The 27,709-nt window shown below is 46.6% G+C and overlaps 1 protein-coding gene across 2 annotated transcripts; it reads left to right on the top strand.

The window, feature by feature from the left end:
- The first annotated feature begins 6,234 nt into the window (after positions 1 to 6,234).
- LOC119185311 (uncharacterized) lies at positions 6,235 to 25,610 on the top strand. Of its 2 annotated transcripts, none has more exons than XM_075872182.1 (4): positions 6,235 to 6,344; positions 9,275 to 9,475; positions 11,252 to 11,411; positions 18,965 to 25,610. In XM_075872182.1, exons 1-4 carry the CDS (start codon positions 6,269 to 6,271, stop codon positions 19,188 to 19,190), a joined length of 663 nt encoding a protein of 220 aa, XP_075728297.1. In that variant the 5' UTR covers positions 6,235 to 6,268; the 3' UTR covers positions 19,191 to 25,610. The 2 variants fall into 2 exon arrangements, with proteins under 2 accessions (XP_075728297.1, XP_075728296.1); XM_075872181.1 differs by having other exon boundaries at positions 11,249 to 11,411.
- The last annotated feature ends 2,099 nt before the right edge of the window (positions 25,611 to 27,709 follow it).

The following is a 27,709-nucleotide window of genomic DNA, read 5'->3' as shown; positions in this document are numbered from 1 at the left end:
CCGTCCCCGACGGGTACCGAAGCCCTGCAGTCTCTGTACGCAGCGCCCGCTGTGGAACTGATCGCCACGCAATCGCCGTGCATCGCACCCATTCTTGTGCACCGTGACGAGAAAGGCTACAAGACGCGACCGAATACCGGTAAACGAATCACGTGGGTACTGACCGAGGATCCGCAGGACGCCGAGCAGTGGGACATCCATTGCAGCGTGTTTACCCTCCTGGTCGTGGCAATAACGCTGAGCGTGGTCACGTTTACGGCGTTTTTCCTGCTCATTGAACTCATCAAAGACCAAGACGCTCCGAAAGAAGAGTCCACATCGGAAAGGGAAGCCGACGGGCGTGGCCTTCATCTAGCACACCTAAATGCCGTGGGAAAAGGCATGGTTCCTCTCGGAAGTGATGCGCAGCTGTGGCTATCATCCAGAGTCGCTACCCAGAGGACCGGATCACCGGTATAAGACACGGCACTGGACACGTCGGCTTACTCTCTACCTGCCTTGCGGAAGGTCTGCATTCGAAGCGAATCGGTGCACTCCCAGCCGAGTCCCCATGACGATGAGCTCTCACCCATCTCATCGCCTGCGCCCTGCTGCAATGCGATTCTTTTTGCTGTGCAACTGTCAACGACAATCTAACTTTACAGCCACCACCTTTCCAGATCAATTCACCAAATGCCAGAAAATCACTTCTACATTCCGCGCATTGTCCCCGAAGGACTGCGAGAACGGTAATCATAGGAGTGAGATTCTCCGACCTTTCAAGGCTGGTGAACGAGAAGCTCGAGAGACGCTCGTTGCTCTTTCGAAGCGTTCTGGCTTCGTTGAACACTTCTAGTTTCAATGGTGTCGCGATAGTCCTGCAGGATACCCCTGAGAGCAGGGACGAAAGCGTAGCGAGCGTTATTGAGGTGCCGTCTAGAAAACTACGGCGGCACAACTATACGCTGGCGCTGGTATATCCGGACATAGTCAGGGGTGACGAGGCTTACGGCGATAAGCTTCTCGCTCTCACTGAAATTCTCGCCACTTCAGACCACTTGTTCCTTTACCCCGACGCGAGAATGGTAAAGAACGCAACTCTCTGGCCTTCTGCATCTGAGGTTCACTTTCCATCCCGCCAAGACAAAGGAAGAATAGAAGTACCCGCTTGTTACATGTTTACCAGGAGACCATTCCTGGTTTCTCTGGGTCAGGCGTGCGATGCGAGCAAGATTCAAGCCATCAGAAAGGATAAACAAACGCATCTAGATGACATGGATGACGCTTGCTCCTTGTGGAACGAGTCCTGGGCATCCAGGGCCTATCGATACAATACGTACACTTGCTTGGGCCGGACGGGGATCATCTACCAGACGCCAGAACAGGCTCAAGCCTTCGACAGAGATCTTCTGACTCAAGTGCAGTCTCCGTGTTACGCCTTAGTGAACTGGGACTCCGAAGTCTTTCCCTGTGTGTGCCTGAGGAACAAGCCCAAACTTAAGGGGTAATGTGCTTAAGGAAAGACTGCTTTCTTAGAGAAAAGTAAACTTATAGAAATGAAATAACACAGCAAATGTTTACTCAAGTTATCGATGCACATACTTTTATCGGAGCTCAACATTAATATATATTACGTAGCACTGCTTATGTTGACGCCACTGCACAAGGCTTTGTTGCCAAAGAACATCTTTACGCAACGATATCGCGTTTGCTACTTGTTTAGGTTGAAGTAATTTTCTCTAATATAGGAGCTTCTCATTAAATACCGCTACCCCTGTTTCTAATTTCTAAGCCTTAACGCAATATATTACACGATTTTATTTGCTGTTGATTTGCTTCGAGACATTTCATGTTCCTTAACTTGTTTGTTACAACACCATGTTACTGCCTTATTCATGAGGCATAGTTCAAAACGAATCAATTTCAGAACTACACGTCATTGGTTTTTAATAGAAATGTTTATGACAAAGGCGAAAACTTGCATTTCTTCATATATAGAAAGCCGTATTGGCAATAAAGATTTCATTCGTAAAAACTTCGGTATGCCGCACGTACCATGATAATCAAGGCAAGGTGGAGGGTAGGTGACTGATGTATTTTTGTGAAGCTAAACTTTGAGAAATAACACAAAAAACGAATCCAAATATCGTACGAACAGACATACGTTGAACAGCCGCGTTCGATTGATATATCTAGTTGTTTATTATTGGGTAGGGTACCAGTGGCAACATGGATATTTTCAATACCAAATACGGTTAGCTGATATGTCGTGCTTGTGCTGGTGAGATTGGTAGTCGTGTTTGTTGAATCCGTTGCTGTTGGAGCCGTGTTTGGTTGCGGTATATATTTAGTTTTATATAATCTGCTTTGATTGAGGATTCGGCATTCCATTCACAATTGACGTACAACCTGGCATGATGTCTGCTGAATAATATTGCATACGTATTATTATTGCTTTGTAACAAAATTAGATACCCAGCGCTGGGACCCCTATTGAAGTAGTACCGACATTTTGCCTGCGTGGTGTCAATTTTTCCAAAGCAGTTTGAAGACCTGGAAGGTCTCTTTAAAAGAGCCCCCAGATTACCGCACAGAGGACCTTGCATTGATTCCTATGAAGATCCAAATTTTTCATCTTTGGATTCGTTGGGTATACGCTGTCGATGCCAATTTCTCTTAACGCTCTCATCTTCAAATTACTAATTTCTGCCGTCTGCATTCTGGGGTAGACATAAGCTGTCAATCGTCTGTGGCGCATACCATGGCCCTAGGCACACGGGTATGTGCCATGTGTGACTGGAGAAAAGGGTTTGACGACGTACGTGACTGGATTTTTCGCATAATGCATCATATGACGAGGCCCTGATGTAAGTCGAACCCTTTTACACTCCAATTTTATTTTTGTCTACCCCATGTTCCATGGTCTCTCCCATGCATCGGAGGTATATTTCAGGCGTTCTCCACCTCATATGCCTCTGAGACCGGCCACTAATCTTTATGACCAAGAATCGGTGTAACGGAATGGGGTCATATTTCAACGTCACCGTGTGTGTTAATACAGTGAAGTCCGCTGGACTTGACAAATATGTCCCAAATTCTAAAAAATTGTGACGCCACACTTACGTCACGAGGTTAAAGAATCGCGCGATTATTTCTTTTTACATAACTTGAGTTGACGCTGACCGTTACTTCAGCGTCTATCAAGGCATCTAATGCCCTCACCTTAGCTGGACGCGACTGCCGTCACAAAATTTAAAAGCTGGTCCACGAAACAGACAATTGCGATACGGCGGTGATGGAAAAAAGTATTCACTGCAAACAAACAGTATCGCTATCGCTGCAAAGCTGAGTGACGTGCTATACTTCTTCTGTGTCCCATGTTCTCATTGACTTTTGAATGTAAACAGTTTCAGGTTCATTCAAATAAAGATATAATTCTCGCATCTTTTTACGTATGCCACCTTTGGATACGTCGTATCAATCGCCTACATTTCTCACCGATCAGTGAGGAGTGAAAGTGAGAATTTCTCTGTACCTATTAAGAAAGCTAAATAAGCCCCCCCCCCCCACTCCTAGATCCCACGCTGCTAGAAAAAGCATGAAGAGAGAGAGAGAGAAAGATAAAGATGGAAATAAACGCAGGGAGGTTAACCAGACGTGCATCCGGTTTGTTACCCTGCACTGGGGAAGGAATGAAGGAGAGAAAATAGGTTGCAGAAAGATAAGAAAGTACACACAATCACGAGCACACTCGGGGGAGCACACAAAGTCTACAGGCGGTCGCTCAGGTTTGTTCGCTTTAAGTAAAGTAGGAGTACTTTAGTTGCTTTCGGCGCAACTGGGGCAGATGCCCAAGGGCCCAGAATCTTCTGCGCACAGAATGGTCTAGAATCAAGTTGATCCAAAACCATCCGGAGCTGGCATCGCTGTGTGTCGTAGCAAGCGCAGCTGCACAGGACGTGTTCAATGGTCTCTTCAGCTCCGCAGTAGTCGCATGTAGAGGTGTCTGCCATTTCAATGCGAAAGGAATACACCTTTGTGATTGCAACACCCAATCAACGGCGGCATAACAGTGTCGCTTCGGAGCGGGAAAGTTGTGATGGTAGCTGTATCTTGAGCGATGGATCCAGTTCATAAAAGTGACACTTTTGGAAGCTGGTAGACGACCAGAACGTGCGTGTAAGATCTCGAGTCAGCAGGTGAAGTTGTCTTGCTGCATCATTCCTTGATAGATGAATCGGGACCACACGGGTTCCTTGATTGGCTGAGCGGGCTGCATCATCGGCTAATTGATTTCCGGTAATACCGATATGTCCAGGCAGCCATTGATATATAATATCATGCCCTCGTGCTGAAGCTTCATGATGGCAATGTCCTATTTCATGTACCAAATGTTCATGATTCCTCCTACGCATGGCAAACTGCAAACTCTGAAGTACTGCCTTCGAATCACAGAATATCACGCATTTTCCTGGCCGCTCTTGAACGAGAAATAGTAAAGCAGCCCTTATATCAACAAGCTCTGATGCCATAGATGTAGTCTTATGCGACAACCTAAATTTTATTGTATTTGCTGCAGCCGGAATTACAGTGGCACCTGCTGAGCTGCTGGACGAGACGGACCTATCAATATAAACCTGCGTTCGGCCTAAGTACAACTCATGTAATTATTGCAGTGTTGCTTGCTTCAATGCTCTTTTGGAGTGATTGCTTTTCTTTTTGATACCCGGAATTTTTATATGTACTTGCGGCTGGTCAAGGCACCACAAAGGACATGCAATTCTCTTAGAAGGCGTATATCCTGATGGAATGCTGTTAGGTGCTTAGCTATGACGTCTGAAAACGTATAACGTGGACTTTCGGAGGGTAGAAGTACGGGGACACGGCTAGCATGTCGAATGTGCCCTCTGAGGCAATCCACAACTCTATATATTCTGACCGGATGGTCTTTGGCAAATGGCAATGACCGAAATTTCTAATATTATAATACCCTAATATTCGCATCGAGGCTGTCCCCGTGGGCGAGGCCAGTCTAACAAAACTCTAGTGTTGGACTCCTAAGTGCACTCTTTCGTTGTTTCTTCCTTTCCTTTGTTCCTTCTTTTTCTTTTTTGCTTCTTTTTTTTATGGACAAAGCAACTTGGGGCCTAGGCTGGCCCCTTTTGCGTTGTCCGTAGTCCAGCACAGCTAACGCAAGGTACCAAATAGAGGCCATGACGACGATGACGCTGTTGACGATAACGATGGAGAATAAGCGTGCTACATTGGGTAAGTACCTTGAGAAGAGAAGAAGAAGGAGACCACCCTTTGTTTTTCTTTCATGGACTAAAATGATAGTCAAAGCATTCTCGCCCACGAGAGGTGAAGCGGCAACCCCGACAGCACGCTGTTACTCCGGAGGTGCGAGCACGGCATAGGCGGCTCAACGTATACACACAAAGCAAGCTACCTCGGAAGCAAGAGCTCGAGAAGCAGTGGCAAAACGGCAACAACGGCAACAAGCTGCCACCCTGGAGTTGAAGGTTTTGGGAGCGGCGACTCAGTGGCAAAGACACTTTGTATGTCTGTACACACGCGTTGGCACACATTTACATGCGCGAGTGGGAATGTCTTGGATCTGTTGCGGTGACAACGTTCCCCGGTGTTTAGCCCTCTTATTATATTTCGTTTCGTGGTGATGCCAAGATTTCTTTTTTTCTTCCTTTTTTCCTTCCTTTTTTTTCGTCCTACTTTCCTTCTTTTCTTTCTTTCTTTCCCTAGAATTCGCTGTTACATCTGCGCACCAAACGTCACACTTGGGAACACAAGCCCTGAACCATTGTAGCAAAAATCAGTTTGACGTCGCGCATAGAGAGAAACACACGCGCACCGTAGACTTATACAATCGCTACAGAGAGCATCACGTTTCTTTAACGCAGGGTCCAGCCATAAGCTATTGAGTCACGCACCTGTTGGCCGTCTGCTATAGAATTGTATAGACGAGCAAGGAGACAACTTTAGCTCCCGTCACAAGCGAATGTGTACCCATGTGAGGTAGAAAGGAAAAAGAATATTTGCAAAAGCAGTTCTTCGGTGGCCCTCCTGTACTCGCCTTCAAGACGCGGAGCAAATTTATGCGCGCGGTCACCCATCCGGTCGTCCTCCATGCCACCGGCAGCAGGCCCTCGGTTTAGAGGCCGTGCGGGCACTTGCGTGTGGCCCTGAAGACTCCGATATAAGTGAATGTCCTTCTTACCAAAGTCTTCAAAATATAGCCCGACGGACGCCGAGCCGAATTCTGTAAGTGAGGATGCTTCAATGCTACTTCGCACAGTTTCTTCTGGCGGTTGCAGTATTTTGCTACAGATCTGTAGCCTGGGGCCAAGGTGAGTTCATCACGTGCTCATGATCTTGTCAAGTACAATCCGGGTGTCGTTTTAATTTTCGTAATAGCTCTTTTTGTTGAAATTGTCCGCCTTATTGATACACTGGTTATGGCACTCTGCAGCTGATCTGAAAGTCACGGGTTCGATTCCGGCCCTGGCGGTGGCATATTGATGCCGACGAAAATGCTAGAGGCTCGTCTATATTGTGATTTCGGTGTACGTTAAAGACCGTCCCATATACGAAAATTCCTGGGCCCTCGCCTACGGCGCACCTCATCCTCACATCGCGTTTGTGGACTGTAATGAGCTATACATTCTTGTTATTGGCCATTAACCGAAAGCAACTATTTTCGTGGTCACTTCTGACAGGGCTAGGCATTTAGCAGCTCCACATCAGCTCCCCCACACACCTAAAGAAGGCCACCCCAGCCTGGTGGTCTTGTGGCTAAGGTACTCTGCTGCTGACACGAGGGTTGCGAGATCTAATCTCAGCTGCGGCGGCTGCATTTTCGATGGAGGCAATACATAGAGATCGAACAATTTTATTTCTTTTAGAATGACGTTATCTAACATGCTGAATGCTCCTAGATGATTGCCGTCTAACCACGAAAGCAATCCTGTGCGAGCTATGCGAACATTTCCCGACTGTTTAGCTTCGACCGACTGAATGTAGAGCATGCTGCCTGAGTTCGATGAATGTATGATGAACTTCGAGCGACGCAAGACAATTGCAGCGTGCATCGGAGTTGTGCCAGTCGGCAGCATGCACGAATGTTCCGTCATTCTTTACATCCTCCCGTATATTTTCGAAAAGCAACAAACTTTACTGCCAGTGCCTATAAAGCTAGCTTTAGTTGACAGTGCGCGCAAAATTTTACGACATGAAGAAAAGTTGATTGATGTTCGTCAACACAGTGGCAAAATCAAACATAAAATTAAAGCAGCTTTGTAATGAGATGACAAGCCTACACGTAGTGCGCAGCTTTGTTTCTTTTTAGTTTTCTTTTTTTTCGTCCTCTCTTTCCATCTTTTTGGTTTTTATCACCACCTTTTCTTTCTCTCTTTTTTTGTATTCATCTCTTACTTTGTCTTTGTTCTCTTCTTTTCTTCTTGTTATTTCGATGTTAATTCCTTTTTTATCCATTTCTTTCTCTCCCTCATTTTTGATCGCTTGCTTGTTTTTTATATATTCTTATTTTTGCTTTTTTCTGCGAAGCACCAAGCGAATACATCATACGACAGCGGGAGTCCCTAAAGCGATCTGCACTCATTATCATCACTGCGCTCGAAGAAGTCTTCTACTTCTTGCGAGCGAGTGCACTCTCATAATGCTACAGACGGCAATAGTATCCGTCGCTTTGCCGCGTTACGCCAAGCTACGACAACGTCCGTACAATGACAGCATACGACAGCATGCGACAAGCAGGGCCTCTAGAGGGCTCCAAACTTGAAATGTACGACCTGTTGTCAATCCAAGCAAGACAAAAGTGGCGGGAAATATGGAGGCTTGAAGCGAATGAGAAATGGTTGACAACAAAAGGTCACTGCAGTCCCAGCAACATTTCCGGCCCAGTCATTTATGATATCCTGTTTTTATTTGTTATAAATAGAAAGTTTGGTTTACCGAATGACGTTTTGTCTGAAATGAGACGAGTGGAATGTAAGAGCGTAAGACATAGACATTTTTTGTAAGTTGTTTATTTATTATCCTGATCAGAAGTAGAAAACTTAGAACGTTAGGCCATTCAGTTTGCGTGAAATGGTGACCCGGCATACAATCAATAAATGCGATAAACTGTGAGCTGTAGCGATGTACTCTGTGTGACGCTGTCGTCTTAGCTGATGACCAAGGGACGGCTTTTCGCTCTCCCAAAGTAAAATTTCGATTACTCTAAATTGTTGACAACTTTTTTTGGAACACGTGCACGCAGAGGAAAGCGAGAAGTAGACTTGAAATTTACCCCACGTAATCGCTTTACATTCGCCTTAATGCGTAGTAATAAGTGAAGTTGCCCTGTGCCTCAGTAATCGGTGAACCCGGTTATGCGGTTGTCAGTAAGCTCTTCTGGGCCGTTTGGCGTCACTGTTTTCTTTCCCATGTTTTAATTGTGCCCAACGCGAAGCATCATGTGCGCGTCGAGTGTACTTGATAGGGTATGCAGTACACTCTACAATGCCCTAATTCACTACATCAGTCGTCGTATCCAGTTAGTGTACTGCTCACGCTCTGATCGCACGAGTATTTATAAGAACATCACAGCACGAGACGTGGCTGCTCACACATCTCATTCTCCGAACATCTCGCAGATAACATGGCCATGTCATGGCCATAGCAGTGCCCCATCAGCAAGGTGCCAAGGTTTGTTTGGCCTTTTCGGTGTTTTCCTTGAGCCCAACGCCAACGCTTGCGTGTGGGTCGAGTGTATTCTATTGGGTATCCCGTACACTTTGCAATATCATATTTTACAACACTAATACCACTAATATATTTAGTGCCCCTTGAGCTCAGCTTGCAAGAGCATATAACGACAAAATCCGAGCATGAGACGTGCATACTCACACATCTTGGTCACCGAACTTCTTGTATATGGCGGCATGTCAATGTCGTGCACAGCAGCGCAGGACCAGCTAGATATTAACCTAGTCGCCGGAACAACAAAACATCGAAAGAAAAATGTAGATAATTTTTGAAGCAGCAGTTCCATGGAATGCTGGCAGACCCGATGAGGCAATAGCAGCTGCGCACAAACAACACCTGAAGGTGCAACACAGTTTCCGCAACGTAGCACCTCATATATGAGGTGTTTATTGTGTTCACGATTCATTTAGGCCAGTTCCATTAGGAGCTGGCTCTACGAAGCATCATGGCAACTGCCGGCAAGGTATCTCTGAACAGTTCATGATCGACACGTTCTTTGTATGCCTCGCAGCTGAACCTGTCTCACATAGCAGAGTGTGGAGTTCTTCTCGATCGGCGGCCACCACCACGGACCAGAGAATAGCGGCGTTGAAGGCAGTAATCGAGTCGTCTCTCACTTTGCCTTCGTCGCCTTCATCTGCCAAACGCAGGCTGCCACAGGTGTCCATTCTCAGGACTGGCAACGCCAATGGATTCAAGATAATTCGCAAAGGTATGAATCTCACAGCTCAGTCTTCTGATGAGTGGTATTAGTTCTTACTGGTACTCTCTTTTCTCTTTCAAACATATCCGGTCGAGCTACTGGTGTAGCCAGGAAGTGGCACACAGAGCCCATACACTCCCCCTCCCCTTTTTTTTTTGCCATAGTACATGAAAGCGAAATGGCACTGATCACGCCTACCAGGCTCCTGCTTCCAATCAAAGAGGTGTCCCCTCCCCACACATACAAAAAAAAAAGGCTTACACCACTGAGTCGAGAAGCCATTCCCGGTTTTCAGGGTGTTCGTACGTACATACAAAACACTTTATTTAAACACCAAAAAGACTAGCTTAAGGAGGTTTCAAGAGCCCCCCTCAACCAGTGGGTGGCTCCACCGAGGTAAAAGTTGTTTTTCAAAAACATATATCAATGTTTGTGATTCCCGTTAAACGCTATATTGCATGAATGCGATGTCGAAACATAATTTAGCTGAACATAAGGACTAGTTAACTGTCAGAATAATGAATAAAAATTAATTGCTTGAGTTTCTTGAATAAAATTTAGGTACCCTCAAGTTTCACCTTTAAGAGTTGAACGTGATCGCAATATTCCGTTAAGTGCCTATTTCAAGGAAAGTTCATGAAATCTTTTCGAGCTTGCTATGCACCCACTTCAAGGCCTTGATGGTGCAGTAGCATGTTTGCTTTTTGTGGTGACTTATTGGCTTGAAACTATTGAGTCATTATGATGATCTCATGTTGTGACGCCACGTGGATATGCCCGCTTGTACAACGCATTGTCACTGATATTTCCTGTTGTATTGTGAAGAATTTGTACAGTACGCATGTGCTTGTAAAGCATGAAAGTAACTTTCTTGGCATTTTTAGGCAGAGTAAATTATTTCCGCTGCATCAGCAGGCATTGGCACGGCTGTGTGGTAGAACACCCGCTTGCTAAGCGAACGACCCTGGTTCGATCCCCGCTCAGACACAAAGGTTGCGGATTTGATCCCCACTGGCACCAATAATTTCTTTATTTGCAACTTTAACAATTTTTGGTCACGCAACGATGATGAATTTTTCGCTTATAAACAGCGGCACTGACACCGACGCCGGAACTTCTGTGAAAGGAGCTTTTCAACGCTATCGTGTCAAAATTGTGAGCAGCTGGAATTCTTGGGGACCGGCACAGAGCACATCTCCCCTGCATGCTTTTTTCTACGTGGTTTCTGAAATTCGCTTCGTGAAACTTGTATGGAAAAGGTAGTAGGATCATAAAATGAATGAGTATTTAGGTGCGCAAATAGGTCTATGATAACAATTTTTCCGGACCAAGTAAAGAATAATAATAATGCCAAAGTCTTAGATGCCTTATAAAAGGAGAAAAATGACCAATTGCGTCTGCACGAACAGTGAAAAAAAATTCATGTGATCAAAGCTTACTGCTTCATGACTAAAGTTTTAATCATGTCACTTTTCGCCTTGTTCGTGCTGACGCCGACGTCAGAAATGGCCAAACATTTTGAAAAATTATTGCGTCATGATGACGTCACTATGACACCTCATACGAAACGCAACGTCCTGACTTCATCACTCATCACTACCGCATAGTGAAAGGTGCACCCCACTCCGCAGGCAGTACACAGCAAGGCAAGGTGCAGATTAAGAAGATAGGCACAGGTTGCGTACAGTTATTTGGACAATGTGAAGATGACGTGTCTGTCATCGGAGCTTAGTTCCTTTTCACAACAAATTGAGATAACGAATCTTACATGCGTGCGCACAGCAGCAACCGGTGGTGGTAGACCGAAGCCAAGCTGCCGTGGTGCCAATGAGGTGTACGCCGACTGTGGCGCCAACTGCCAGCTCGTGTGTGGACTACCCGTGCCTGACGGCGGTTGCCGCGGACAATGCAAGCCAGGATGCATATGCAGGCACGGATACATTAGGTGAGACCATGTGCCTGTGTGCGTGCATGTGTGTGTATGTGCGTTCATTGTTGGATGGTAAAAACATTTATTCAGTATCCTACAGCTCGGTGAACAGGGCAGGGGTACCGCACATTGTGACGACGAGGCCATTGCCTTGTCGCTGCCATTGCCATTGCGACCATTGCCTGGACCATTGTCCAGGGCCTTGTGAACAGCTCTGAGCTGGTCGCCCATCTTGGAGCTGTGCAGGCCATAGGCCCGACTCACTCGAACAGCATTGGAATCAATGAATACAACATATGAAATGATGCATTGGCCTCACGCTTCCGAAGCTTTTGTTTTAGCGTAGTGGTTTCAGCACCGTTGATCTCGCAGGTGCTTTCGTGACAGAACTCAGGTAAGATACGCTCGGGATTCCGCATTCACAGCCTGTAGTTACCGTGTGGTAGCTTCGACGGTACATAAGTTGTTGTTGATTCAAAATTATATGAAGCTACTTCATGTATTCAAGGAAAGGTTCAACGCCTAGCTACGCACTCACTGTAATGTCTCTGTCACTCTTGTGGTTAAAACAAGACATAGAAATCGATTTCGGGCCACACCTGCTACGTTCAAATGGTAGCAGGACGCAAAAGTCATAGCGCTTTAAGCCTTACCGGCCTACTTTACGGAATATAAGTGCCTGAATTCAACGCGGATACACCAATCGACGAAAACACAACCATATTTTGGCAACTGTAAGGTTAGAGCAACTGACAATGCCTTCAATACAAACACATTTTGACTCGTCACTCTGCTGTGCACACGCCAACTCTTATACCCACATCTTTCAGGCTGTTTAGTTCTAGGTCTCAGGTTCGATACCTGGCCCCGGCGACCGCATTTAAGTGGAGACGAGACGGAACACAGCAGCTACAGGGGCTGATGGGAGTTGCGTTTTGGGTAATCGCACTTTTTTTTGTACAGGGACGGACTGAACACACCACAAACATAAATAGCACAGCACGGTCTGTGTTTATAGTCTATTCAGTCGGTCTCTGCATGATAAAAAGCATAAAAAGCCCTATTTCTCAGACTAGATGGACCAACAGCCATGTGCCTAACATTGAAGTACACGTTAAAAAATTCCGAGTTCCACAAGATAATCTACAATTCACTGCTACGTATTATAGCTTCGGCAGCGTGAAATCCCCGAAATTATTATTAATAACCTTATTAATATACCAACACTAGCCTACTACGACTGTACCCTGACTTCGGTAGAAATTCCCATGTTCAGAACAAAAAAAAACAGCAACTGAGAGGAGTGGCAGATATGGCGTGTTTGTATTTTTTGTAGCTTCAAGCGGGCCTGGTGCGCAATTAGGCAATACCTTGACACGTGCATAGATAGCATTTTTCGACGTATTTATCGTCCAGTCATTTACTCTTCTTTCAAGCAGATGACCCCTGAAAGTTCAAACGATCATCACCGTTACTAATTTGAGTAGTGGCCACTCATTCCCCACTAATCATGCGATAACGAGCGTGGGTAGAAAATCATATCTGATTCCTTGTCTCCAAACTTCCTGGTTTGCACACCGCACTGGGTGCCCACTTGAGCCGGCAGTCTGCTAGGGTCGTCTTGCGTAACTCACGTGTTGCGTGACTTAGAGCTCACCGGACATCGAGTTACTTGCGCAATCTGAATGTGTGAAACCTGAGAGGAATGATTGCTGGAAAGCACGTTATGCCTCAGCACAGCGTCCGCAACACTAAACAGACGAGCAAACAAACGTTACGTCATACTTTCCTGGCAATGAGCTCCTTCCTTAACGGGTTATGCGAAATTGTGATCGCGTAAGCGGCGATCGTCAAAGATCATTGCAAATATGTTTTTTTTCTTTTTTTGTATGCGCGAAGAAAACATTGTAGGGTTGTGCGTTTCACGTCACCTTTAGATAAATGTAGTCAAATGCAATATTCATCGGAAGTGGCCGGCGTGGCCTCTCAGACGTATACGAGAGACTTACAGCTGCCAGCTCGTAACAAGTTCACGCGCTACGTGAGGCCACGCAGGCTCATAAAAGAGTGTGCCACACTCGCAGCCATTGCTACAGATGGCGCTGACTGATACTCCCACGTTTAAATTCACATATATACCCAATATCGTGGCGGGGAGGATAGCCGCCGTGGTAGCTCAGTGGTAGAGCATCGAACGCGTTATTCGAAGGTCGCAGGTTTGGTTCCTGCCCATGACAAGTTGTCTTTTCACCCACTTTTCTTCCTTCTAGTTTGCCTTACGATTCGGACTAATAATCTCTCCTATGCATTCCTTTGCATTACTGTCTCTTATATTTCATTATTATTGTGTTAAAACACGGAAAAGTGAGCCCTTAAGTACACACTTCTTTCCCTTATATATATATATATATATATATATATATATATGTAATTAACATCAAAGGAGCACACTTACGAAAATTTTATAATTGTTTACTCTATTTTTCGGCCGTGGCACGGCCTTGACTTTGAATTTGACTTTGACTTTGACTTTGAATTTTATAATTGTTTACTCTATTTTTCGGCCGTGGCACGGCCGTGACGAAGGCCGTGCCACGGCCGAAACGTAGAGTAAACAATTATCAAATTTTCGTAAGTGTGCTCCTTTATTCTTAAATATATTTGCACTGGACAGAATTTCTTTTTTGAATCATAATTATATATATATATATATATATATATATATATATATATATATATATATATATATATATATATATATATATATTTATATGTATGTATGTATATACCCTACACTAAATCGAGTCACTTAAGTCCTTGACGAGCCCACGTCAGAGTTCAACAGGCATACTACTGGCCCGAACTAGGCTTGCTGCATCCATCATGCGCTATGTAATAGGCTGCCGTAAATGTCCAAGCCGCAAATCTCCGCCACAGAAGCTTGCAGGATTTCTGCAATCAATCACATGACCTAGGGTGCCATTGCGTAAAAACGGAATGAATTTGTCACGGCCGCTGTCATCTGCCGGCAGCAATGGCGCAGTCTTAGCTATAAATTACAGAACGAGATGCGCCCCGATAACAACGATCCAACTTCCCATGTTGGCCAGTTTTCGGTCAATCGGATCGTACTTTGCCATGGTGCCCCGTATTGCATCATCACAAATCGGGGGACCATGCACTTTCACGGCTCAGCTCATTGACAAAGTATTCAAACTAAGCTGTACGAGCCATCGTATGGCAACGGCGTATCACCCGCGTACTAACGACTTGACGGAGTGCCTGAACGAATTCGTCGCTGTTTTGTTTCCATATATGTAGACGTTCAGCACAATACGCCGGTGGAGGTTCTGCCACATATAACATTCGCGTACAAAAATGTCATCCAGAAAACGATACAATTCACGCCTTTCCGTCTTTTCTACGGACGTTGGGGTCCAGACCAGCGAGATACTGTGCTGCCACACGATTACGACGTTTTACTCACACCTGACGCTGAGGAGCTCACTCTATATGCTAAAGAAGCTTGGCAGTCGGCCAGGAGCAAGTTGCTCTAATCTTCGCTATCGAGAAGTGGAATGCTTTCCACGAAATCAAGTTTGCGTATCACTCCGGTTCACCGCCAAGCATTATCCGCAAAGTTACTAACTATACTTTCGACCCCACAAAGTCGTGCATCGCGCGATAGAAGTGAACTATGAGGTCGTCCTAGACGAAACCATGTCGCCCCAGCGTCGAAAGCACTACCCAGAGATTGGTAACGCTGTACGACCGATGCTGTACTTCACGCGTTAGTGCGACTATGCGGCAGCGTGACCACTTTTTTTTTCTTCAATGACCCAAAATGTATTCGTTTAGTGTCTTTCAGCTTATGCATCACCACTTGCGAAAGTATCGGGGCGATGTGTTTTGTTTTGCTTTTTCATTGGTAGAATAATGCCACCTGGTCACGAACTGCAGCAATCACGAACCCGCTGCTTGAAGAAACAAGGCAAGAAGACGTTTGGGACAGCACGCGCTCTGGATCGGCTTGTTGTTTTCTCATTGATATGCGAGGTTTAACGTCCCAAAACCATCATACGAGCATGAGACGCCGTAATATAGGGCTCCGAAAATTTTGATCGCCTGGGGTTCCTCAGCGTGCACCCAAATCTGAGCAAACGGGCCTACAGCGTTTTCGCCTCCATCAAAAATGAGGCCGCCGCACCCGAGATTCATTCCTGCTACCAGCGGGTCAGCAGACGAATGCTTTATTCACTAGACTACCACAGCGGAGCGGATTTTTTTAACGACGATAGTCTTTCTTGGGGACCTTCGACGCAAAAATTTTGGTCTGTCTCTCTGTCTGTCTGTCTGTCTGTCTGTCTGTCTGTCTGTCTGTCTGTCTGTCTGTCTGTCTGTCTGTCTGTCTGTCTGTAACTTTGTCTGTTTGTCAACTCTAAACGGCGTCAGGTATTTGAAACGGTCGAACCCATCCGCAACGCACACCAATGTCGCTCAAGATTTAGCGTTTATACTTGCGCTATTGTCAATTAAAAATCAATTATTGCGCATGTCTGGGGCATCATAACAACACGTATATATTCTGAATGTGCGTCTTTTACTAGAAAGGCATACATAAGTAATTTTAAGGACCATAGCGCTTATCACGCTGCGCTGACCATGCAACACTTGCACGAAAAAGCGGGTGTTTCCAACGCTTTGCTAAGACGAGATGGTACTGGCACCTACCCGTCGCCTTGCATTTTACGCCTTATCACCTATAAGACGGGCGCAGACACTCGCCTTAAAGTCACGCGCTTCGTTTTCTAAAAAAGCTACCAGATGGCGCTCATGTCTCACGTGTGACGTGACTTGATGCGCTGTTCACCTCCTCTGCACGATCGACGCACTCTAACGCAGCGCCTCCAGAATACCATTAATAATACCATTCTCTCCATTCAGAATACCATTCATTGGTCGTCTCGCCTCGACGACCAGCCATTTTCTGAGCAGTCAATCTTGGAATGTCGGAAAGATCGAGCTTCACGCCAGAAAGCAACGAAGGCGCTGATGAAGTTTCTGCGAGCGACCCGCCTCGTAGAACGATTGTGACACTACTGTGTGCGAGTGTGTGTATGTGTGTTTGTGCTTCTCTTCCTCCCTTTCCCCTTACCCTTTCCCCAGTGCAGGGTAGCAAACCGGATATGTTTTCTGGTTAACCTCCCTGCCTTTCCGCATTAAAATTTTCTCTCTCTCTCTCTCACCATTCATTCATTAATTCTCTCCATTCATTAATAATACCATTCAGAATACCATTCTCTTGCGCAGAACATCAAATAAATGCTTTGTTCACTCTCTCCACACGCAAGACTATCGTCGTTTGACGACATTTGCAGATTAACATGCAGATGCTGGAACATTTTTTTCTGCTTTTTGTGGCTGCTTTATTGGGAGACCTGCGTTAGTGAGTCTGACAGCATGGTATTACTATTGCCGAAAAACCTTTTTTTTTTTTGTACGTTGCAATACATATGTGTGTATGGGCCATTGAGTGTGCGTGTGATGGTCGGTGTCGTCGGTGAGGGGGTAAGGGGCATTTTCATCTGCGTGTGTGTGTGAGTACTTGTTTGTGTCAGAGACTGCTGCCGAAAAGATGCGCTTTCGATCCGAGCCTCAGCCTTGTCCTTTAATTAAATGCAAAACGCTAGAGTCTCGTGTACTTTGGGCTGTCATGCAGTGCGCTTAGGTGGTGCATATTATCAGAAGCGCTCCCCTGCGGCCGTTCTCGTAGTCGCAGTCGCCTTTGGGTGTTTTATACTGGAAACCATTCAACCTTATACCAAAAGTATCTAAGGCAATAGTGTACATGAAGCACTAATTTTCAGCCCTTTGCGTTTGACGAAAAACATGTCGTTTTGTGACGCCCAGTCAGGCACATTTCTTGTTGTATAACGACGCACCTACGTAGCCAGCACGACGAACACGATTGAGTTTTGTTGTGTTGTCTTTCTCGGACAGCTAACAAACAATAAAATGTCAAGCCAGACATTACTTCCAAATGTAGCCCTTGCCAAAGTCGTTTATTGTTTTAGAAACGTTAGTATTCCTCGGCAGTTTAAGTCCCTCTACTCATTCTCTCAATTACTACTTTTTTATGCTCGTTCCCTGTCTCATGACAAGTCAACAGGCCTTGGCCTAAAAGTCACACGTGAGGTGTGCTTGTTTGCATATGTTTATGTGCCCGTGCTTCTAGTTTCTTGCAGTGCAAAGAATAATGGCTGCAGTTGAAGGAAATGCATGGCGTCAGGAATGGACGTTTTAACACACTTGGTCATTTCGGCTATAACCGAAACAGCCAAGAGTGTCGAAAGGCCCGTAACCCCCCTCCCCCATATTTCACCGACCCAGTTGGGGAAGCATTTTGAAAGGAGCACAGAGCGGAGGTCACAGAGGAAATAAATGAAAGTATGGTGTGCACCAAAAGAAATGCAGCTTAACATTACTACTTGCATTCACAGTTTCTCGATACAGTCCAGCTCATTTATAACAATACTCTGGTGCCTTCCAAATTCCGTTATTAGAACCGGTTATCGCTATAAACGGGTTGCACAAAGAAAGCAAATGGGAGTGGGGGGGGGGAATAATATAACTTCATAGGTTGCCCCAACAGACATCAGTCATAAGGATAACAAAGCTGCCATTTTTTCCCCTTTTCAGACATGCGTTTGTCGGACATGCTTAAAAATTTCCCCAAAGCGTCCGCAATTTCATGCCCTTCAAGCTTGGCCGCTGGGCTAGTGCTGCTGAACTGAAGTTCACGGGTGTGATCCCCGCCGCTATGGTTGCATTTCGATAGAGCCAATGCGGTAAAAGCCTGAGTACTGTGCGATTTCAGTGCATGTTAATGACACCAGGTGATCAAAATCTCCAAAAACAATCAAAATAGAGCATTTTGAAAATTGGCTTTGCCACAATAGCACAGCGCTCTGCAGCGAAGCATAATGTGAAACCGAAAGGACGTTGGGGGACGTTGGATTTGTAGGTGGAGGTTTGAACTTGTAGTTTTTTTCTTTGTTTTCAATATTTTCGCGTTTTATTAGCTTTCAACAAAGACACCCAACGGTCAGAATTCACTGTTACAACCGATAATGCGGCCTGCGGACATTGTTTTAATAGGGCTATTTCACTATGAAAAACACACAAAAGCTGGCGGTACAGCAAAGTGTCATTGTCATCACCGATGTATTGTTAAAGCCGGAATCTCTATAAGTGGCTTTGACTGTATAACGACGTTTTACTAATATGGTCACTACAAATGTTGTTGGTTCGGACGTAAGTGTGGGCCCCAACATTGTGCCCGAAAAATGCGAATTGTAGGCGATGAAAACCTAACTATGTACGTAAATTTATTAGCCCTAAGCTGAAAAGTTTCATTCCGTGAGCACTGCACTTACGATTGCCTCCTTGTGTGCTTCGTTTCCCCTGTTACTTTTATACTGTGTCTCTTTGAAGCTGGGTGCTCCAGATTGACAACGAAAAAAGGAGATTTTTATCTGCCCTTTCGAACACCGAACATTCCTGCGCAGGTCATCGGTTGGTGGTTCATGTGTGCCAATGTCCCGGTGCCAACCGGACTGTGGCCCAAACCGCAAGTTCGAAGAGTGTGCCTCTTTGTGTCCCGCCTACTGTGACGTGCGACCGCGGCGCTGTGTGCGACTGTGTCGCATGAACGCCTGCGTCTGCGCTGACGGGTACCTGCTCGCAAAGAACGGGACGACCTGCATCTCCAGGGACCGCTGCAAGCGCTTCTGACACGTTCACTCTCACTCTGAAAGCATCGACGATATGAATTTGCACCATTAGTTACCTACAGGTGGAGAAGTCAGCAACTCACAAACGCCCGTGAAAATTTCGGATAGGTAAATGCCTTTTTAGGGCGGAAGCCTTGGATGCCTCATCAAACGCAAGAGCTTACTTTACGCGGTGACGTTGGCGTCAACATGAAAACATGAAAAAGAGGCGAAAATTAAGCTTCGTCACCCAATCAAACTATGGACCATCTCCCCGAAGGGAATTCTGATGGGATGCGAAGTGCGGCGGTGTGTGCGGAGTTGACCCGCTTGAAACAAGCGCGGGTGCTGAAAGAATGCTTTAAAGTGGAACTCTGTGTAGTATTTACTCGAGCAAACGTTTTTTTTTTTTGAAACGCAAAGACAGGAAAGAAGGGTAGGGCTCTGTGTTTCATTGCAGAATAACTAGCCGAAAAAGTAGACAGACTTAGTCACGCGTTCGCAGCAGCTGTACGGAGGCAGCCTGCTAGCCATTTGCGATGGCAGGCTGCGTCCGTACGGCTCATGTGGACGCACAAATAAATCTGTCTAGTGTTTTCATTCGGCGAGTGGTCGAGTTTTGCGGGTGGTGGAGAGGGCGAAGCGAGAAAGAAGTGTGTTGCGAGCGGGTGGAGGAGCCAGCTGCTGCTATGGGTGAGAAAGAGAGTGACGTCAAAGCGCATCTGCGACTTCACCTACTTGGCACCACTCCAACACCTGTGGCGAGGAGGTTTGTGCTGACGCATGGGACAGCGTTACATAGGCTAGTCACTGAGGTGCTTCGCATCTGAAAATTTTCACCATCTCCACTGGAGGGAACCATGTGGGAATGTGAAGCAGTGCTGGTAATCCCTTGCATATCGATTCGTTGTTTCCATTTGTATGTTTACGTCCACGTTCCATTTGTATTTTTACGTCTATGTTTCGCTTGTGTGCGCTGTTGTGTATATGTTGGGCACCGCTTGTGTCATCCTCCCTGCCATATGTGTCTAATACTTATGTGTGCGCCGCAAAGTGAAATCCCAGCGCCACTGGGAGAGTGCAACGGCGCGAGCGAGCGCAGCAATATTTAAAAGCGCACAGCTGTGGTGGAGAAAAAAGGGGAGAGGAGAAACAAAGTAAAGGCACTGCTCTGCTGCCTCCTGCCACTTCCTCACAGCAAAAAGAAGGCCCTCGGTAACCACACGCTCCCTCACTGCGCATGCGCCAGCTTTCCCCCTTTCCTCACGCTCACGCAAGGAGAAGGGGCTTTACTCCCACATCCTTGCGCGCACACAAGGATCGGATGGAGGGTTGGCGCACGACTCGCACGATGGTTTAGTGGCTAAGGCACTCGGCTACTCACCCGCAGTTCGCAGGATAGAATACTAGCCATGGCGGCAACATTTTCGATATAAGCGAAAATGCTTGAGGCCCGGCCGTGAGCACGGTTAATATTTAGGTGCACGTTGACGAACTTCAAGTGGTCGAAAGTTCCAAGAGCCCTCCACTATACGGCATCTCTCATAATTATATGGTTGTTTTGGGACGTTAAATTGCAACAATTATTTATTTAGTTAATAATTAATTATTATAGTGGGCAATGTCGCAGTAAGAGTGCACCATGCCACACATTGGTTGGAGCTTCAACATCTAAAAATATGTTCGTAAGGACGTTATCGTGGTGTTCTTGTGACGCTCCATGATAGCTTCATCACGTTACACCATCGTTTGATCAAACGTGGGCCGATCCAAGTGTTACTAGAAAAAGTCAGCGACGTGCAGAAAGACTAGTACGCCTCCGATCGTGGAGGCAGTGCAGGCCCAGGTGAAGTGCAGAAAACATTGGAGTCACTCAAGACAGCGAATTCCGAAAACAAAAATGGCAGCATATCCACGGTGTGAATGATGGGGAGTGGGACGATGCATCCGTCCGTCCATTCGTTCTCGATTCCGTCCATGCATCCGCCCGTCCACGCACGCGTCTGTTCGTGCATCCGCACGTTCATCTGTGCGTCCGTCCCTGCGTTCGTCCATGCATCAGCCCCTGCGTTTGTCCATGCGTACATCTGTCCGTGCAGCCATCCGTGCTTTCGTCCATGCATCTGTCTGTGTACGCATTCGTCCGCCTAATCAACACTCCAAGTGCCACCATGTCGCATCTTTTCATCATATATTTCGCATATGCATCGCCATCCAGCGGACATTCCAACGACTAAACGAGAGGTGGCACACGCACACTTTTTTACGGCTTGCGCAACGTGTCTACTTCCCACCTTTAACCACCTCGAGTTCATGGTATATACTTGTTTACTGTATTCATGGCACTGTGGCTCAACGCTCGCTATACCTTTCTAAAAGCAAGGAGGTTGCGCCCAGCGAGTATAACGTAGCAACCTTTCCTTGTCAGATAGTGCTCAATGTACACGCCAATGGCTGCTAATGGGGAATGAGAGACAGGACAATTCGGCTTTTAGTTAACGCGCACGCTGTAAATTTTTTATTGTTCAACAACGCACAGGAGCAATCTCCCACCTGCACCATTCTTGCAGATCAAAACGTAAGACTGGTTACACACTACGACTACAACTACTACGAGGGATGAACGGGTACCGCTTTAAGGAACTTCGCCCCTCAAAAAATACCACATTCGTATTTACAGGGGCAAGATCTTAACGTATATGCACTGCACACGAAAGTGGGTTACGCCAGATTCTGCAGTCTTCGCAATCCCGACGGAGGGCATCTCCGACGGCGCTCGCATGCCTACAGTTTCCAGCACTCCGCGCAGTGCAATATAAGCTCACACGCAACGCCATCTTAGCTTGCTTCGTCCTTTGAGTGCGTCATGCCTGCGCAGCACGCATATTACGGCCGAACGTTGTATCGATGGGTCGTCTACTGGATAGAAACCATCGTTTGTCGCCACCACGAATTTGTGATGTCGTGCGCTGCGGAACATTACGTATTAAGCTTTATCCTCGACTGCATTGAATGTATTACCAAGTTTTCAGCAGGCTCTCAGCTTTATGTGTAAAGCAGTATTATAAGATGTGCTGAACATTCTTTTTTAGTGTTCGCTGACGCTTGCAAAAAATCACTTAAAGAGTTAGTGCTCCATCTCAATTGAAGTCCGTCCAGTAAATAATCCAGATCACACGACGCATTGTTTTCATTTATTCATACAAAGTGTGCCAGGTTTGGCTTGGTTTTGTCAATAGGTCGAAATATTTATGTCTCCGGAGCCTTTAAATAATGCGTTCGTATCCGAAGACAACTTTCATTGGCGCTTTACTTGATCAGTGGAACTTCTTTTAGCGGGACGGCTCAGTGCTCTTCCAAGTACTCCAAATCGGTAAACATTTTTTCTAAACAAGTATGTTCCAAATAAGTATGCAGTGGAAGTCTCGCCACAAGGATATTTTTGTCGATCTTTTGATGGCTGTTGGATCTTTTGTCTTATAGAGCGGAGGGTACTGGCCCATTTGACGGGACGCCCTCAGAGAGCTATGTTCCCTCTGCTGTGTCAGTTAAGAAACATAATGATTACGTATGTCAATGAAGAGTTATTTATTTTGCAAGAGGAGGCCTTCCTCCGACGCTGATCTGCGCGATTCATTTTTGTTAAAAACAACATTGACCTTGCCTTTTTTCCCCAACTGAGGACGTGGGCAAGAGCTTGTACCACTGTGAAACTGCAGTGTGAATTTCTTAGGGGCGAAGCTGCTTATAAGGGCACCCATTCGTCCCTCGTAGCCGTTGTAGAAGTCTGTAACAAGTATAACATTTTGACCTCCAAGGTGGTACCAGTGAGAGATTTCTTCTGTGCGTTGTTGAACAATAAAAGATAGTGCTCAATATACATGCCTATGGCTGCTAAGGGAAAATGAGAGACAGGAGAATTAGGCTTTAAGTTAACGCGCACGCTGCGAATTTTTTATTGTTTAACAACGCACAGAAGAGAAGATAGGGTTGCCACGTTATACTCGTGGGGCGTAACCTCCTAGGTTTTAGAAAGGGTTAGCGAGAATTGGGCCACAGTGCCATGAATACAGTGAACTAGTGTATACTATGAGCTTGTGGTGGTTAAAGGCGGGAAGTAGACACGAAGGGCGCAAGCCGTAAGAAAGTGGGCATGTGCCTCCTCTCGTTCAGTCCTTGAAATGTCCGCTGGATGGCGGTGCCTCTATATGAAGAATATATGATGAAAAGATGCGAGATGGTGGTACTTGGAGTGTTGAATAGGTGGACGAACGGACACACAGACAGATGCATGGACGGACGCACGAATGGCTGCACGGATGGATGGACGCAGGGATGGCCGCAGGAGTGGATGCATGGACGAAAACAAGGACGGACGCACAGATGAACGTGCGGACGCACGAACAGACGCACGCACGGACGGGCGGATGGACGCACGGGCGGTGACACAGACGCACGCATGGATGGACGGAAGCAAGAACGAATGGACGGACGGATGCTTCGCTCCACTATCCATCATTCCCTCCATAAATATACTGCCATTTTTATTTCTTTTATTGCAATGGCAATTATATGGACTCTCTTGACCTGATTTCACCGCCAGCGTCGGTGTGGGCGTCGACGTCGGCATCCATGTCATTCACCCTATATGTATACGTATCTATATACATGAAAATGCAAGAAAGCAAAAAGTCACAGGTTTGCCGCAAGGGCAAAGCAATGAACGCAATAGCAAAAAAAAAATTGCCCGCAGCTTCCCTCGGGGGAACACTGAGGAGGATGCGGAGCATATAATTGGTTAACGGGGTGTTAAAGTGCGACTTACTTGGGTCGATGGCTAAATTGGTTAACGTGGTTGTGAAATGGGGTGTTAAATTGCGACTTACTTGGGTCGATGGCTAAATTGGTTAACGTGGTTGTAGGAGGGGGTGTTAAATGAGTGAACACGTACACACGTATGCGAAAGGGCGGCGCTGGTCGAAGGGACGTCGATCATTGTGTTTGTGGATTCGTTGGAATTCATTTCACCGCGACCTTGGACGTCGACGCGCCGTACAAACCAACCGACGAGCGGCAACTGAGCGAGCGAGCGCCGACCTTGAGTATATATGCAGCGCGACGGCGCATGCACTGTCAGCTGTTGAATGTTCTCGAAGCGCGACGCCACATGCGCGTCCACTGGAGAATCAGGAGAATTGTAGATGTCGAACGCGGTGTGTAGAGGAGGAAGGGTGCACAGATGGTGGAGGAGTGAAGCGCGCGCGGTGTGTAGAGGAGGAAGGGATGCACAGATGGTGGAAGAGTGGGCGACGGCGTGACGGCGCATGCGCGCGCGTCAGCTGTCGAATGTTCGAGAAGCGGTGCGGACGGCGTGGACGGCGCGGACGGCGCACTACAAGGCGCGAGTATAAGATGCTTCCGCATCTAAAAATTGGAAGGTTGCGCACAGAAAGACAAGCAGATCGAAATGCGCCCCGCGTTCCTCACACACAAATTACGCACGAAACGTACTCACAGGTACAGATGAACGCGAATAAGCAGTCGCTGGGTCTGAAAAGGGCGCCCTTTTCGCAAACGGAGACTGTGCAATGATTGCAGGGACCTTTTTGCGCCCCGTAACTGCAACATAACCGTTCCAGTGCAAGCCAGCCAAGACGCATGAGCCTCCCCACCGGGAGATAAGGGCGCACGAGAGATGGTCCATTCCCCTCCTCTCCGCGGGCCAAAGTACACGTGAGAGATGAAGCCGCCGCGTGCTCATTGCGCCATCTTGCTGATAATGATGAAACACTTCCCACCAAACAGTGGCACATACTCACGGGCAGCTACGTGCTGCTGGTAAGCGAGTATGTGGCGCAGGTGATTGACACTTAGTATCTCCACAGGAACGACGAGAACACACATGGACAATTCTAACACGCGAGCGTTAAAAATTGCCCGTAATCGGTAGTGTCGACCCGACGAATAAAAAGAATAAATATCAGGGTCCCAGCTGAAATCAAACCAAACCATTCTGCGTGGCAATGAAGCATTCTATCACAAAGCTACGCCAGATCTCGGAACTACTTTTCGAGTAGAAGCTGATATTCGTGAAACGTCGATAGAGGTTGCAGTGCTGCCTAGTTAGCTTTATAAACATTACATATGCACTCCATTTATACAGCCGCCACGTGGAGTTAACGTCAATTGTGGTTATGTGCGATGCGCTGAAGTTGATATATGTAGCAGTGTACAGGGCCAGTATCCTCGCGAGCATGAGCGCTTCATATCAGCTTCTGTTGTTGCTAATGCGCATGTTCCAGTTGCCATCCTTGTGCAAGTGCAGACGACTGGCTCTATAAACATCGGCAACTCTTCAACATATGTCTGTGCATGCAACATTCGTACATATATTTAGTGTCATTTCATGACATGTTGCTCAATAAAAATATTGCATATCGGTCACCTTCCCTCAGCATGCTTCGCATAACGTCGATTCCCGGGTACCTGGAATTTACCGAGCCCCGCCGCGGTGGTCTAGTGGCTAAGGTACTCGGCTGCTGACCCGCAGGGCGCGGGTTCGAATCCCGGCTGCGGCGGCTGCATTTCCGATGGAGGCGGAAATGTTGTAGGCCCGTGTGCTCAGATTTGGGTGCACGTTAAAGAACCCCAGGTGGTCTAAATTTCCGGAGCCCTCCACTACGGCGTCTCTCATAATCATATAGTGGTTTTGGGACGTTAAACCCCACATATCAATAAATCTGGAATTTACCGAATTTTCACTTTTTTCTCCTTTCTTGCTTTTACATATATACAGATACGTATACATAAATGGTGCATGACTTTGACGCCGGCGGCGAAATCCAGCCTAGAGTGTGTATATAATTGCTATGGCAATAATAATACGGAAAGAAGACTCCGGCGCGCGGAATAGAACGTGGGACCTCCGCGTCTTGAATGTGAGGCGTTAACTACTGAGCCACCGTGGGGTACCTCCTGGAACGTTTAAGCGGCAAGCTCTTTGTATCTACTACTTGCCACTGTTGACAGGAATATCGGGGGGGGGGGGGTCTATCATGTTTTCAGCATTATCAGCAAGATGGCGCAATGAGCGCGTGGCAGCTCTCGTGCCTCACGCGTACTTTGCCGCGTAGACAACAGTCGGGGGTACGCTCGATCGCACGCCCTTATCTTGCAGTGGGGAGAATCGTACGTCTTGGCTTGACTTAGGGTTTGGTGGAACGATTCTGTTGTAGATAACGGACGCACAAAGGTAACTGCAATCGTTGCAGAGCCTTCGTTTGTAAAAAGGGTTTTTCAGACACAGCGAAGTAACCACTGAGACGCTTATTCGCATTCATCTGTACCTGTGAGTACGTTTTGTGCGTCATTTGTGCGTGAGAAACGCGGGGCACGTTTCGGTCTGCTTGCCATTCTGCGCGCGACCTTCCAATTTTGTGCTACCGCGTTCGTTGCTTCACATTTGCGGCAAAGCTGTGACTTTTTTTCTTTTTTCTTTTTATTTAAAATAAAAACATTCTTTTTTAGTGAGTTATTGTTCTTGAGTACGAGAGCAAATTGTCCTCTTATGTGGATTCAAAAACACCACTTTATTTTGTGAGATTCCTTTGTTTGTTGGCATAGCCTTTACTGTATATATAAGCTTCATAATCTCGAACCCTATGAATGTCCTGTCCTTGTACAAATTTTTCCATTGTTCATATGAACGTCGATTTATACACAAATATCGTACCTTCGATGTACATAGCAGCTTACACTGTATATGCGCATCTACAACACTGTATATCTTTTTGTATTCACTAGTTATGTAAGGTAGATCTGGAAATAAAATTCTCCTAAACAGCCATAATGAGCATTAAGAGATTTTTAAAAAACCCCCGCAGGGCCGCCTGCGCAAGTAGGCGTTTGGTGTGTAGCGACACCACGGACCCGAGCTAATGGGGGAGTTTCGGCTCCCTCCCACGCCTAGCCGTGCGTGGCTTTGCCGTGTCCGGGGAAAAGGGGATCCTGGGGATTGAGCCAATGCTGGGTGATTGGACCTTTAAGGCCCCCCGGCAGAGGCAACACACCCCTTTGGCCCCGGCTTCACGTAGACGGCACCCCTGGGCTGACCCACCAAGGGGAAATCGGCAGTCGCCTTTTCCTATCTCTCTCTGCCTACATCTTCGTCTTTATCTCTCACTATCTATCTGTCCTGTCTTCTACTCTCTTCTGTTTACTTCCAATTTTCCTGGCGGCAAGGGTTAACCCTGTGCAAATAGCCTACCTTGGTCTAGGCGCATTGGGTTATGGCAGTGTTGTACGGCTGACGTCTGCAAGCTTTCCACACCTGCAAACTTGCAGCGTCCCCCCTTGTTGGGCTCCGTGGTGGGTGGCAGGCAACGCTGCTAAACAAAAATAAGACCGGCATGCATGGAGCATTCCCTCTTCTGTCTGATTGTACCGGCCTAAAGCGGGTACGCACCGACGACATAAATTTCTTCAACCAGCCAATAGAAACTTTTCCCCACTTCCACGTCATTCACTGTGAAAAAACTGAAA

This window comes from Rhipicephalus microplus, chromosome 8 (assembly GCF_043290135.1).
Source record: "Rhipicephalus microplus isolate Deutch F79 chromosome 8, USDA_Rmic, whole genome shotgun sequence".
Taxonomy (NCBI): Eukaryota; Metazoa; Arthropoda; class Arachnida; order Ixodida; family Ixodidae; genus Rhipicephalus; species Rhipicephalus microplus.
Note: the sequence above shows the minus strand (reverse complement) of the source record. Positions and strands in the feature narration are given on the sequence as shown.

Bases quoted from the DNA above. Each gene is read 5' to 3' on its own strand.
- LOC119185311 (XM_075872181.1), top strand. From the start codon at position 6,269: ATGCTTCAATGCTACTTCGCACAGTTTCTTCTGGCGGTTGCAGTATTT. The intron at 6,345-9,274 runs GTGAGTTCATCA...TATGCCTCGCAG, and splicing joins ATCTGTAGCCTGGGGCCAAG to CTGAACCTGTCTCACATAGC. The intron at 11,412-18,964 runs GTGAGACCATGT...ATTCCTGCGCAG, and splicing joins TGCAGGCACGGATACATTAG to GTCATCGGTTGGTGGTTCAT.